Source organism: Polyodon spathula, chromosome 4 (assembly GCF_017654505.1).
Source record: "Polyodon spathula isolate WHYD16114869_AA chromosome 4, ASM1765450v1, whole genome shotgun sequence".
Lineage (NCBI taxonomy): Eukaryota > Metazoa > Chordata > Actinopteri > Acipenseriformes > Polyodontidae > Polyodon > Polyodon spathula.
In genome coordinates, this window is record NC_054537.1 from 90365752 (window position 1) to 90381388 (window position 15637).

The following is a 15637-nucleotide window of genomic DNA, read 5'->3' on the forward strand; positions in this document are numbered from 1 at the left end:
ATTGCTGTATTTTACATATTGGCACAAAACACACTGAGGCTGTTTCGAAGGTGGTAAATTCCTTGGTCAATCCAGTGATAACAAAAATACTGATTAGGTGGGAGAAGATGCCATGATTCTCTGACATACTCCTGAGACAATCTCATGGATTGAATTGCTTTTCTAAGGCATTCAGTGAACAGCCTGAGTGTGTGCTTCTGTCATCTTTGGCAAACTTCTTCATAAGGAAATTAGCTTGTTAAGAAACCATATGTAATCAGGTCTTCTTAATAGGTCATTCTGCTGTCTGTATTGCCACGAAAGCCTTTCGAAAGTGTGCTCTGCATCATGGCAAAGTGCTGAACTACAACATTTACAGTAAATTGTTGCTGGAAATGATATACCTGCTCATCTGTAAAGCATTGTACAATCATCTGACATCTTTTTTAAAGCACGGTTCTGTAATATACAATCTGCAAGCTGTGAATACATTATTCTCAGAAATGTCAAATATATACATCCAACTCTTCTGTCATGGATACAGCTGATGCTTTACACTGAATTTGAATGTCCTTTTACCCTGCAGGAGAATGATTCTCACTTGTTGCAGGTCACAGGCATGTCACAATACATCACTAGATATAATAAGAAATGGCTCAGCCACCGCTGATACTAGGGAATCACATCAGCGATTACACAGAAGACGGCACCATGCTAGTGTTACGGCATGTTATGGTTTTATCTATAGTCTGAAACCCATAACTTAGTCTGTACACAAGGGAGTAACATGGAGCTTCTTGTCATGCATTTGAGAAGAAATCTTACAAGGTTAATTTACAAAAGTCAATACTAATATATTTAGGTACTGTATTTTTAAAATTCATCAGCTCTTTTTGCGTTACCTCTTTTAATCCTATTGAACCATAGATATATAGATTAAGAAAAATGGTCTAGTATTTGTGGCCATAAGTCTGTTTAGTATAAAATATGTTTTATACTTCTTTCAAAATGTAATGTATGTTGTATTGTTAAACTTTCAATTGACAATTGTTAACTGTTGTACAGTTGTGATAAATATTGCAAAAACACATTAACTTTATTTGTGTAGTTGCATTTCAAAAGCATGATATTGCAGTATTTATAGTTGAGATAATGTGATACTTCCATCCTACTGCACTAGCAGTAGTACATTGTTATTACAATGTGTTATATTTGTGAACATTGTCACCCATCTAGAATATGTAAAAAAAGTGAGAATCATTCTCCACCATTGCCATGATATTTCTGCTTTTGTGCATGGTTGTAATACAAGATGAAAGCATTCTTCAGTTTCATATTTTCTTGAACTACTGTCAGGTAATCAAATCCGAAACTCTGTCAGTTACTTCATTCACTAATGTGAGTCCAGGCTCCAGATTTGTTCAATCCACTGTACAGAGAGTAAAATGAGTCCAATGCGCTTCTCTGTCACCATAAAGTTTCAAGTATTTGCACATATACTGTGCATATGCACCTGGCAGCAAAGTGTTAACCACACCCAGACAGTTCTTGCTGATATAAAACCAGCCCGGTGTTCATGTTAGCTATTCATATCATATCTATATCTATATATAGAACGCTTCTGTGGGTGCCGTCTACATTCGAGGCTCCAGAGAGAGAGACAGTCCGAACAGTGTCTGCTGATTGTCAATAACATGCAAGTGGTGAACGAACGTCTTCACATCCTGTTGGTCTTTCTGTGGTCCGTCGTGTCCTGTGTCAACAAAAGATTGTCAGTTAACAGCTGGCATTTATCATAGAAATAGAAAGATGACAGATAGACATTATATATAACAGAACATGAAACTATGCACTTCTAAACAAATAAAATCAACAGCAGCGACATCAGAACAAAGATTATTACTTATTTAGTTGTGGTAGTTGTATCATATTGTCAGTGGTATCTTTTTTACACATTAATCATATTCTTGGAACCATTTCATTGTTTAATATTATAACAGTTGTCACTAGATAGAATGGCAGCACTTCTGAAGATACTGGTTACAGAAAAGCCTTTATGTAATTTTTTAAAGGGTGATCAATCGTGAGATGTAACAGTTCTGTTTTACCACTAGAGGACATACAATATGCAGTATTTGCATCACATTTACATCACTAGCATGAAACACCAACCAAATCCACAGAGGAAAGAATCCCACTACATTGGCATTGTAATTGCAAACTGTTAATCCTCTCCTATGTTGCAACAGTACTGATTCTATATGCCACATAGGTATGTGACTGAAACACAGATCCCTGATGATTTACTTCATGTAAGGAGAGTATTGTATTTATATCATTCTAATATTCTTTCCAAAAAAATCTTTTAGGCTTTCCAGTATCTGCATATGCAATATACATGGTATAACTAATAACACAGAAAACCCTAGCTAGGACTAGAGGCATGAAATGTAAGCATATTTCTGTCATGACACTCGTGGGAATTCTACCTAATTCTACACAACAAACTTAAATAAACCACTGAACCAGTTGTAGAAACAGGCTTTTAAAAGAATCTATTGTATTTATCTGTTTATATACTTACACTGCTGCTAAGCTGAGAGCCATGCATTATTAATAAAATGCTTTACTGCCTAAATGATTTAAACACAGTGGCACCCACAGGAAGAGAACAGTAAGCCAGCATGTAAATATCACCCTTCCAGAACCGACTGCCAGAGGCAAAACAGAATGGAGCCCACACATTTCCATTGATCGCAGGTGTAATGAAATCTGACTCGCTTTCAGGCAAATACAATGCAGGCAAAAAGCACATGTAACAAGAAGACCAAAAACAATTATCTGCATTTCCCCAAAACTACCTAGTAAACCAAACAAACCCAAACCTTACTTCAGCTATAATTTAAAACATGTAGAGTTAATGAATTGCCAATTTAAAAATAAGGCTGAAAGACCATTACTTTTTTTGCAAAAATAATCTTTGTTTGAAAAGACGAGTCATTTTGTTTTCTGCTTCCACCCAAACATCAGCAGCTGAGGTGTTCTAAGAGACATTATCAGCATTCCTTTAACAATGCCTCAGGGACAGTCAAATGCAGGCAATATAACCTCTTAAAGGATTAAGAGCTACTAAGACATTTCATGCAATGTTATATAACAAGGCCTCTTTCACAGATTTTGGCTACTGCAATTATATATACACATTTTGGTCTTATATGTAAACACAAAACTAGCATGATTGATGTGTACAGTTTTAGATGAACAACTAAATATATTGCATGTAAAAAATACTGGGAGTTTTTACATTTCCCTAAAACAAATAAACGCACCGGTCGTTGTTACATTTATGCATTCTAACTGGTCACTGTATACCCCACTGATCGGTCATGTACAATAGTATGGCACAGTTCAATATAATAGATAAGATTTTCATTGTTTTTGAATCTTAAAATCAGAGGGAGTACCTACCTAGCTGGTCAGTCCGGCAGTGTCTGATGAATCGAACAGTGTCTGCAATCATGTGCTGAGTGAAGAAGAACAGAAAGGCATTTAAAGCACACTCCTTGAGGATCCAGTTCCATACTTCTAGTTCCAAGATAGATACTAAATAACAGTATAAGAAACACTTCAACAATACAGATCCAAACCCTACTACATTAGAACACTACATTGCTATGTTAACTGCATGGAAATGAAAATATCTGTACACTATATGGAATTTCTTGTTTAGTTTGGCAAGTGAATATTAACATTATATTAGTGTAATACAGTAACAGGCCATGAACCCCAGGCACATCCAAAACTATTTATACTCTTGCTCTGGAAGAGAATGTGGTATTACACCTTCATTAAAAAAACTCCAGTCTTGACAGCTTAGTTTTCTATTTTAATCAAACCCTAGTATTATTCATCCACCACTTTTAATCTCATGTGTTTTAAGTACACCAGATTTGTCACAGTTGGCTGACATCCTATATAAAAGTAATTTTGCAGATTAGTATATTGCATTTCATAGTAAAGTCAAAAAGAAAAAGTAATGCACTTCTGATACAGCAAAATACAGTACAGGAACATTATTTTTTTCCCAACTTAAAGAGGAAGATATATTTAAAATGAATGGTGCAAGATATAATAAACATTGCAGCTGTAAACCAAATACATGTCCTAATGAGGCACTCCTTTAGGGAAGTCTGAACGAATGGAGGCACATATTGGAAAGAGTACAGACATTGCAATGTCAAATTTGCTCTAACCTTTACAAAGTGCTGTCAACAGGTTGTTAACAAGCCAGTTAACACAATAGAACAGTCTATTACCTCTGGGAGGACTGTACTGACATACAAGCAATGGACAACCTCACAAACCCTACACTGAAATTCACTATAGAATATAATAACGGATTTACAGTAGAATTAATGGTACACAATAACACCTTAGAGAGACATTTACAATAATATGTTTCAGCAACTCTCTACTGGCAGCTACAGGGTTGGCATTGAAATTGGATCAACAGTGTCTCTCGTTGCACTTAGGGTGGTCTACCAATAAACCTACAACATTATATGAAGGAATACGATTAAAAGTAAATGAGAATTCCGAATGATGAAATCCTGGACTTAATTGTTAAACAATTAGTCTTTACTTACCAGCTTTTCAAAGTTGACTAGGTTATCTAGAAAAGTTTTATTTCCCTCGTGGATAAAGGTGATATCTAAAAAAACAACAATAGAATGCTGGTCAGTATGCTGTGCTTGTATCTGCTAAAGACACTGCACAGCCCATGCACTGCCCTGCAGTATGAATAAAATATCTGAAAGCAGCTTCTAGTAAAAGCAGTTATGTTTTGATATGCAAGGCACAGATGTGAAACAGATCTGGTGTGTCATCTGCTTTTTTTTTTGTTTTTTTTTCCCCAGACATACAATATGCCTTCTGCCAACTCTTTATCAAAAGAGCTTTTTTTTTTTTTTTAAGCTATATTGAAAATTAATTTTGCAAAAGGTGGTTTGTTTCCGGATAGCTGTTTAGCATCTATTTACTTTTTATACAAAATGAGAAGAACATCTAATAAGTTGCTGTGGTATTAATCAGTCCTTCCGTGGTGTACCCTGTTATTAACAAACTTCAAACACTGCATGTGCAAGCCTATATCTTTTTTTTTGTCTGTCACGTATAAATCTTTAATTTCACAGGTGCAACTAGAGAAGCCAAGGACTTCAATGATTGGGATCTGCAGCTGCAGAGCAGTGCATTTCTTTGTTTCTTTAGTATACCCCCCACCCCCTCCCCTTAAGGTCTCCTTGTTTTAAAATGTTACATCCAGAAATACAAAAATACTCAGAGAGAAGTCAAGAAATACCAAAAGAAACTCATGTTTATTTAGTTTTTTAGTATTTTGTTTCTACAGAACAAGCACACATTTCCAGAATTTGAAATATAGTTTTGGCAGCACCACAAAGCTGACTAATATGTTCCATCTAATAAAGTTACAGCATTTTTGTTTTTAATGTTAGAAATTGGCAGGGATGCATAAAGTCTTGATATCGTGGCCAGGCATGCACAAAAAAGGGGATTCTCTCAACCGATCCTACATCATTAATATCGTTACCTTTCAGCAGAAGAGGCATGAAAGGGATTTTTGGAGGTTTCATTTTTCTGAAAGCATCTCTGTAGGCTTTGTGGTTTAGTGAAGGGTCCTGTAAAGACATGCATTGCTTAAAAATCAAGGGCCCTGTAAAGGCTTTATATATAAACACCAGAGGGAATTATATTTATGATCTGCTATACAGTATACATTTATAAAACACACAAATACACACCTTAAAAGGATAGATACATTCATATACTTATTAATTTTCTTTATGTTGCTTTTTTCATTAGTGTACCACAGCTTACCACTAGCCTACATGTTCCGTAGCACCACTGGATATGACATGTTTCCACTAGAGTAGTGCTTATGATGGCCCTTGTGGGAAACTTATTATATTAATATGATTCCAGCACACACATTCATTTAATATAAATGACTTACTGTTAATGTTTCAAGTTCTGAAAACAATTTCCTAAATTTTCCTGGAACTTTCTGAAAAGAAAAAAGAAAAAAAAGTAAATCCTTCAATAAATGCAGTATCATAACTAACTGAAACCATTAAAATGCACATTCCTGGAAAAACATAACAAGTCTGTTCAGGGTCATTTTGTTTAGTTGTTGAGACCTGCGCATCAGTTATTAGATGCCGATAATAGATACATGTGCAGCTTTACAGTCATCCAGACACTGCATTGAAAATAATTTAGTTATTAAAAAGAGAAATATGTGAGCTTGAAGTGAGTTCTGAGTATAACAGGGAGACTTGAATTAGTGTCTGTCTATCCTATGTATTACCAAGTTACGAAAATATGAGCCATAGGCCAAAAAAAAAAAAAAAAACCCTTACCTCCCATGTCTGGCTGAGCCGACTCACAGCTGCATTATTGAGTCCCATTATGATGGCAAAAAAGGAGTTAACATTCCGCTGAGCTCTGCAACTGAACAGTGTAAAAAGCTATTTCAGAGACAGCTCACATACCATCATGCACATAATAAGAAATTCATGGAGCTCGGTAATGTAAGCACGGAGCAAGCCCAGAGTCTTTCCTCTACCCAATGCATTAAAACACGATGGGAACATTGAATTCAATTGAATTCTCAAAAAGTAAAAAAAAAAATAAAAAAATAAAAAAAATCCATCTTCACAGGAGTTTCATCACACTCTATTCTATTCCGATCTGAATGCAATCAACCCATGAAATGAAACATTATCAAGGAATAACATCCCATTTGGTATGTGCCAGTAGGATCCTGATACCAACGTGGTATCAGTGATTCAATGGGCTATACAACATTCTCAGCCCAGCCACACACACTTCAGATTCCAATTGTGCACCTTTTAACAGATACATTTCCATCAGAGCTGAGAATCATCACGTCAAATAGAAGTGGGTGGTACAGTATTACAGATGTTGGGTAATATTAATGTTTCTTTTCCTACTACAAATACAGAATGTGCATTGACTTACCTACACTATTGATCATCCATAAAACACTGTGGATCATGGTCTTCAAAAGATCAATATTTACTTGCCATTTTACAATTAAGTTCAATAAACAGACTATTTACATTAGATCAGAGCTATTTTTGATTCAGTGTCATACAGTGACCTACAGCTCATTTGTGTGAGTGCATGTGTGTGTGTGTGTGTGGGGGGGGGGGGTTGTAGCTGCGTGTTACAGTTGGGACTGTCGAGTTGTGAATGATGGAGGGAGTACCCTGTGTTGATGAAGTGAACTGTGTGATATACGTTCATGTGACTGCATTGACCTTGGCCTGCTTGAATAAATGTACATAATGCACTTACAAGGTTGACCCTTGCTGTGATGGTAATTCATGAAGCGAACAAAGTTAATCAAATCGTGGCACATGCTGGAGGTTAAAGTCTCAACTGGAAGCACACACCTTTAGGTTTGAAGATCTGCATAGCTAGTGGAAAGGCCTACACTATACTCCCTAGTACCAAGGTCACAGCACAGTGTGAAGGCACAACACTGTGCAGGGTGCCCTGGTTAAAGTTGAAAAGGGCTGTTCAAAATACAATGTATCATACTTGTTTGGACTGCAATAAGTTTGGTGGTCTGAGTTACAGTCCACATCACAGAACACTGTCTAACATAAGAGATGTTAACGGCCTAGCTTAGACTTAATTCTCCCAAGACATTTTAATAATTAATATTGACCTTTTGCCTACCAAGGTTAAGGAAATCAAACATCCAACATGAAAGACTCTTAAGTATACTGCTGTTAATCTATTGGAGGGTACTATGTTTTAATGAATTAAATGAACCCTGGGATTTCGATTCACTTTCACGCAACTCAACTGCATAGACCCTTAATCTATAAGATTAAAATAGTTCTTGCACATCTGCTGGCAAATGTTTGCAAATTAAACCAAGAATTACTAGTAACGGGCACTGGGGGCAGTGGCAGATTCGAATAGTTCCTCTGTAAATGTATAGACCTGATTTTCTGCTGTCCTTATTTCATTGTATCTTTATTTATCTACCGCTCTTTAGATAAATATACAACTACTGTATGTATAGAATTAACACATCTTGCTTCATAAAGGCCAATGTAATTTGCTGAATAATGTTACGTTACCATATTGAATTGCATACTGCGTTGTAGTTTTCTATGTACTTACAAAACTGACAAAAATTGAAAACTGTGACATTTCGAAATCTAACATGAAATACTGTACTACCATTATGGCTTCCGGTAGACTTTTGCAATATAATTTTGTAGTTTCTTTGATTACATTGTTAAATATGATATAATAAATAATCTTTTTTTATATAGCGCCTTTCATAGTGGACCACCATCACAAAGCTCTTTACATGATACGACACTAGATACATAATATAAATTATGTTCATATAGTTTTTAGTTTATTGTGTCTCAATCCTGAAACTTGGTGATGCAACACTTTTAGTCATAGCTGTAGACCTAAAAATAGTAAAGTGCATCTCCTGTCATAAACCTAGAAGCATGAATGATCAATAATGGGACAGACTGAGGTCACAGTGTACATGGCTGCAGCACAAATAGAAAAACAAAACGGTCACTACATACTGAGCTGCGATCTTTATGAACTTCTTGACCAGCTGCACTCGTTTGCACAGCAGACTGCAGAGGAGTATTTCCGTCATCACCCAGAGCTGAACCTCGTTACACCTCTGGAGAAGCAGGTCTAGGCTGACAGTGTTCCTCCCACTGCCCTGCCTGCTGAACGTGTAGTAAATCAACTCTTGCTAAAATAAATAAAAACAGAGGCACATGCATTTATCAGTAAGCGAGGCAATAAACTGTCAATTCCTAACATACCACCATTATCACAGACAGAGGCCAATGGTTTACTGTGATATTTATTGTATCAATCAGGCTTACAAGTACTTGAGTTTCTTTCTTTCCTTTTGTTACTGACAATGTAATTTAGAAAAATGGTCAGTTTGTTAAAATGCATTTGACTAGTAGCATCAAAAGGATCTAATAAAAATGCAAATATACTGTCTTTCATAAATTCAGTGTTCAAGGCTGCAATTTCATTTTAATACCCATGCTTATTTGGTTGCTGTTCAATATATCAATAAACAGAGATGACAATTTATGGTTATAATATTTTAAGTACAATTGTTTTTTTTTTTTTTTGCTATATTGGTTTGTTATTTAAAAGATCTAAAAAAATATCTTAGAGTCTTGGATAAAGTTTTAGTTTCCTTTGTTTTTAAGACCAATTTCACAACTGCTTAGAATCACTAGAAGTAGAGTGATCTGGTGCACTTTCACCCACAGTCAGAGTATAGAGCGATCTGGTGCACTTTCACCCACAGTCAGTGTCTGTCAGTTTCTTCTTGTGGGTCAATAATGTGTACATGTGCAAGATTTTCCACTGTTTATCACAGAATACAAGTCTTCAAATTCAATGCAGAGGGCCTAAAACAAAAGTGTAGTCATAGTACTGGCTATTACTGGTTCTGACATTCATAAAATATTCAGAAGCACATGAATTTAGAAGGTACCTCATGAATGGCGTTGAACAGATTCCAATCGAAGTTGGTCAATGCGAGAGCCAAGTCCCAGGTATTCATTCCCAGCATTCTGACAGCTCTGTGCTGCATCTCCTCATTGTCAGTGAATGGGTTCTGAATTACAAGTACATTAACATGATGACTAAGGGCCCACATTAATTTGCTTTTCAGCTGTGAAAGAGCACAGTAGGAAAATACAAATGCATGCAATAAACAGAGCTAAATCTGGAGCATTGCTGAATATACTCCTATTACCCACCAGTGACAGTCATATTTCAATTCAACTTAATATTGCTTTGCATAAACATTTATTACATTAAGGTGTCCTAGAATAATTGAAAAGGGTGCTAAACCTGTTAACACTGAAGCAATACATTAACGATAAAGAAAAGGGTTTTTTTTGTCTTTAAGTTAACTATTAGAGCACTGACGTCATATGCGTTTAGTGGGGTGTTTAAACATTTGAAAAATGAATACACTTGTGTGACAGGGAGGACCCTGTCTCTGGTTCTTGCACAGATGTGTGCAGCTGGGATGTGGAACAGGAGACACGTTGCTAGGCAACCAGTTGAGCAGGTAGGCTCACCCAGCTAAGCTGATCGGGAGATGCAGATGCCCGGGGAGGCTGCGTGCAGCTCAAAAAGCATCTGTGCCACAGCTCAACGCAACTGTACCGCCATGCTACACAGAGGGGCGCTTTGTTTACATCGAGGAGGAGACCATCTGCTTCGCAGGATTGACTACTAAACCTTTCAACTGGAAGACGGTGCCCAGCCAGGACTGTCGTAAAGACCAGAGTCTCTAGGAGGCTGGGACTACAGTAGTAGGCTGGTTTTGGGGATGTTAATCCCAAACAGTATAGAGAGGGTTTCATAGTGTAGTAGGTTCCTGCAGCGGGACATCTCTTAGTGAGACTAGCACTCCTCTTGTGTGGCAAACTTATTTTTAGCTTTGTTTTGTTTTCTTTATTAAATCTGACACTAGGGCTACCATCTGCGCGCCTGTGCAGCGTGTCAACACCCAAAGCTCTGTGTCTGACTCATTATTATTCAGTGATTACCCACACATGTAACATATCTCCCTGTTACAACTTGTTATATTCACATTTGTAAGCTTAAATTACACTTAAGTCAAACAGTACACAAAAGGTTCTTACCAGTATTTCACTAAGATCTTTCCAGCAAACAAGCAAGCGCCCAGATGTTGTGAGTGATTCTGAATTAACAGTGTCATGAGGCTGCAGAATATGTTTTTCTATGAAAAATAAAGATCAGAGTAAGAAAACTAAACTAATGTGAAGCCTATTCTGCTTCAGATTGTCAGGCCTCGATCTATATACAGCTATGGCCAAATGTTTTGCATCACGCTATAGAATTAACTCATTTTGCTTCATAAAGTCAAATTAAACCTGCTGAATAATGTTAACATAATAAATTACATACAGCTTTGAAGGTTCTATATACTTAACAAAACTGGCAAAAATTAAAAAATGTGACATTTCGAATCCTAACATGAAATACTGTACTACCGTTACGGCTTCCGGTAGACTTTTGTGATATCATTTTGTAGTTTCTTTCATCACATAATCTTAAATACAAGCTCAAAATTAACACACACACACACACACACACACACACACACACACACGTCGTCAAAAGTTTACATACCCTCCATTTGCAACAATGTTATTAAGTGTTAGAAATATTGTTTGATACACCATACTTACACAGCAGTGATGCCTCTTGTGAATGTGTTGAACACTTATTCATCGTACCAAGTGACAATAAGAAATCTGGTGAATTAACTGAGTTAAGGCAAAGGTACCAGTATTTATGACTCCAACTATGAAAGTCAATGGAGTTAATTTGTAAGTATTGGTAGCCTTTGCCTTAACTCAGTTAATTCACCAGATTTCTAACTAACACACTCATAAGAGGTATCATTGCTGTGTAAGTATAGTGTATCAAACAATATTTATAACACTTAATACATTGTGTGTGTGTGTATATATATATATATATATATATATATATATATACACACACACACTTTGGAGAGCTAAGCTAAACTTTTCACCATTGTAACTATTACACTGGATGGCAAAGCTGCTTACCAGAGTATATACCTATACCAGCAGTATACCAAAATGACTTCTCTTCAAACAAGGTTCACACCATATCATTCTAGTTTTTTTTTTGACCACACAGGTCTCTTCACACTACCAGCCTGACATCTGTGTCTTTCTTATATACCTGAATGTTAATCACTGGCATGTGTCCCTCATTAAAATTAGAGCCAGGTGAACCTCCTCCTGGCTTACTCTCATGGCATTCTGGGGGATGTAGTCCTTAAGCCCCTCCTGGACTACAATTCTCCTCCTAGTCTGCCTCTATTTTTATTTTAAACAGAGCTGACAAATTATGTAAATTGTTCATCCCTGATCTCTGCTAATTTCACTCAAATAAAAACTGATAAGTTCAACCCCTAAATATGTGTAACCCTCAGTTCATCTTGGTTTATTAAATTACCTCCAGGGAAGGTCACTGTCACCAATGCCAGCTCCTCTTCTGCATACCCCATCTTCTCAGCCACTGTTTTGAGCACTTCCTGGGCCGTGGCAGACAGGCTGGTCATGATACTCAGGTACGAGTGGTTAGTAATGTACACCCGGCAGAACACTGAGAGGAGAGAAAAATAACTGGGGAAAACCTGTTCCACACACATCCGTCTCCCTCCAGCCCCTGCATAATTCAATAGTAAGCTTTGTAATTATGATTGCTTTCCAATACAGAGTGGTCTGCTGGAGATGGGTTTGCTGGACCAATGCAAATCAATGGCCTTAAACCGTAGCTAATCTTGCAACAAAGCAGAAAGTTTATCAGCAGAGCAGGAAGCAGGGTGACCTCCCTTTGTGGACTCTGAATTTCCAGATAATTAAGCAGACACAGGCACTCGTTTTGCATCAATATGCAGAGCACTGGGGGGACCTAATGCTGTACGCAAATGTGGGGTTTACTATTTCACAGACCAGCAGTCGTTTAGTTCTGAAAAAAAAGTCCCAGAGTCACAAAAGAACTGACTGATTGAGAAAAGTATATGGAGTTGTTATACAAAGGGTTCATATAAATGAAATGGATGCCTTAACAGGTAACCCTTAGTACCCTGCATGCAACCTCATTGGCAATTAAAAATGAATAAAAACAGAAATATATATATATAGCTCAATCAATGCCGTACATTAAACTATTAAATTTCCACATATGACTAATGAAATCTTACCCCAGGGTAGCTGAAGCATGTTAAGCTTTCTATTGCCTTGTGTCAATGATGGAGCATTAAGTGAGAAGACAGATATTCCTTTGCCCAGCCCACGTGTGAGCGAAGGGGTAAAAGAAACTAGCAAGACTGAGAGAAGTACTGGGGGACAGTTTACCCGGGGTCAGGTATGCTGCCACGTCACCTTTGCTGCCACATTTAAACAGAGACAATGTCCTCACTGATTTGTGGAAAAATAAGCCTGAACCCAAGCCATTGACTGTGTTAGCAAAGAGAAAGTACTGAATATATTGTCTTGGAATACATGAAACAGCCCTTGGTTCAGCAGGCTTTGACATTTTGTACTGCAAACATGTGTGTGACACCTGCAGCTGTTAATAGTAACTTGATTTTAATTTTTTTATTTATTTATTAGCAAATGCCCTTATCCAGGGCGACTTACAGTTGTTACAAAGTATCACTTCTTCAGAAGAACGCTACGTTGAACAACATTTTGTAAATTACATGAGTATATATATATATATATATATATATATATATATATATATATATATATATACACACACACACACACACACACACACACACACACACACACACACACACAGAGAGAGAGAGAGAGAGAGAGAGAGAGAGAGAGAGAGATTTAACCTTTAACATTTTTTAAAAGGTTGCAGATTTTATAACCTACCTTCCTTTGTCTCATTATGCGCCTCTCTGTGCTGGAGCCAATTCTCTTTCAGGCTGAATTGGTGGAAGAGGGCTTTACTCTGTATAGAGGAAAAGAAAATGTTTTAGATGCAGGACACACTTCCTTATTGTTTAATAAACCTTTCCTTTCTATAGCACAAACCAGCAGCTGTGAACCAAGCTTTCCACAGGAAACCTGAGCAGGACAATGGCTAGCTGCAGAGTACAGAGTGAAACACATGTACAGTATAGAGCAGTCAACACTACTTTCTTTCAGAGGTTTGATTTACCAAGAACAGCCTAACTTGGATAAAGGGGTCTACTCAATCTATCTAATAGGTGACAGACTCACTTTTATTGAATGACCACAGAATGATACATGCCCTGTGTGATCATATTAATCCACTAACACAGCCACGCCCCCCCCCTGTTTTATACCCTGTGTGATCATATCAATCCAGTAACACAGCCACGCCCCCCTCTGCTTTATGCCCTGTGTGATCACATCAATCCAGTAACACAGCCACGTCCCGTTTGATGCCGTATGTGATCATATCAATCCAGTAACACAGCCACGGCCCCCTCTGTTTGATGCCGTGTGTGATCACATCAATCCAGTAACACAGCCCCGCCCCCCTCTGTTTTATGCCCTGTGTGATCATATCAATCCAGTAACACAGCCCCGCCCCCCTCTGTTTTATGCCCTGTGTGATCACATCAATCCAGTAACACAGCCACGTCCCGTTTGATGCCATATGTGATCATATCAATCCAGTAACACAGCCACGGCCCCCTCTGTTTGATGCCGTGTGTGATCACATCAATCCAGTAACACAGCCCCACCCCCCTCTGTTTTATGCCCTGTGTGATCATATCAATCCAGTAACACAGCCCCGCCCCCCTCTGTTTTATGCCCTGTGTGATCATATCAATCCAGTAACACAGCCCCGCCCCCCTCTGTTTTATACCCTGTGTGATCATATCAATCCAGTAACACAGCCACGCCCCTCTGTTTCATGCCCTGTGTGATCACATCAATCCATTAACACAGCCACGTCCCGTTTGATGCCGTATGTGATCATATCAATCCAGTAACACAGCCACGGCCCCCTCTGTTTGATGCCGTGTGTGATCACATCAATCCAGTAACACAGCCACGCCCCCCTCTGTTTTATGCCCTGTGTGATCATATCAATCCCGTAACACAGCCCCGCCCCCCTCTGTTTTATGCCCTGTGTGATCATATCAATCCAGTAACACAGCCACGCCCCCCTCTGCTTTATGCCCTGTGTGATCACATCAATCCAGTAACACAGCCACGCCCCCCTCTGTTTTATGCCCTGTGTGATCATATCAATCCAGTAACACAGCCACGGCCCCCTCTGTTTGATGCCGTGTGTGATCACATCAATCCAGTAACACAGCCACGCCCCCCTCTGCTTTATGCCCTGTGTGATCATATCAATTCAGTAACACAGCCATGCCCCCCTCTGTTTTTCACATTTTACTATATGGCTGCATTTGCATTACCTCTCTGAAATAACTGTACTTTAGTTCAGTTTATTCTTTGGGGAACACACGTTGCTTTTGAAATATTTTAATAATTGGCTAATCACTTGAAATGAAAGACTCTTAAGGGGAAAGACCATTCTCATCAAGCTGCCTTAAGGCTACGTACCCAGGAATGGCACAAGCTGGAAGGATGAAAGCTATTAGAAATGCAGATTCAACTATTACCTTTCTGTGTGGTGAGTATTCATCAACAGTGCTGAAAAAAATAGAAATGCTTTAGAGCCATGCTGAAAGGCATTTACAGAACACATGCTACACTTAGATTAATCGCACAGTGATAGCAGGCATTTTTGTAGTAATTCTTTGTTTGGTTTGTTTTGATGTAATTTATTTTCTTCAGAAGTAGTGGTCTGATCAATCAGTGGTTCTTTCTGAGGTGCAACACTGTATTTGGTTTCAGTATAATCCAGTGACACTCAAATTACAATCCCCAGTTTACAATTATATGAAAGAAACTAATAGTGCTGTGTAACCATATAGTGCTTTTACTATGATCCC

At 37.9% G+C, this 15637-nt stretch overlaps 1 protein-coding gene across 2 annotated transcripts in view; it reads right to left on the reverse strand.

The window, feature by feature from the left end:
* Positions 1-1267: 1267 nt before the first annotated feature.
* LOC121315083 (rap guanine nucleotide exchange factor 5-like) overlaps positions 1268-15637 on the reverse strand; it is an 88182-nt gene continuing 73812 nt past the window's right edge. For both annotated transcript variants that reach the window (XM_041248984.1, XM_041248983.1), the window contains exons 15-26: positions 15305-15335; positions 13569-13647; positions 12130-12279; positions 10758-10855; positions 9593-9715; positions 8646-8824; positions 6417-6507; positions 6011-6061; positions 5588-5675; positions 4626-4690; positions 3448-3502; positions 1268-1732 (exon numbers count right to left, since the gene is read on the reverse strand). In XM_041248984.1, the coding sequence (XP_041104918.1) occupies positions 1614-1732; positions 3448-3502; positions 4626-4690; positions 5588-5675; positions 6011-6061; positions 6417-6507; positions 8646-8824; positions 9593-9715; positions 10758-10855; positions 12130-12279; positions 13569-13647; positions 15305-15335 (1129 nt within the window). In that variant the 3' untranslated portion in view covers positions 1268-1613. The remainder of the gene's footprint in view (positions 1733-3447; positions 3503-4625; positions 4691-5587; positions 5676-6010; positions 6062-6416; positions 6508-8645; positions 8825-9592; positions 9716-10757; positions 10856-12129; positions 12280-13568; positions 13648-15304; positions 15336-15637) is intronic.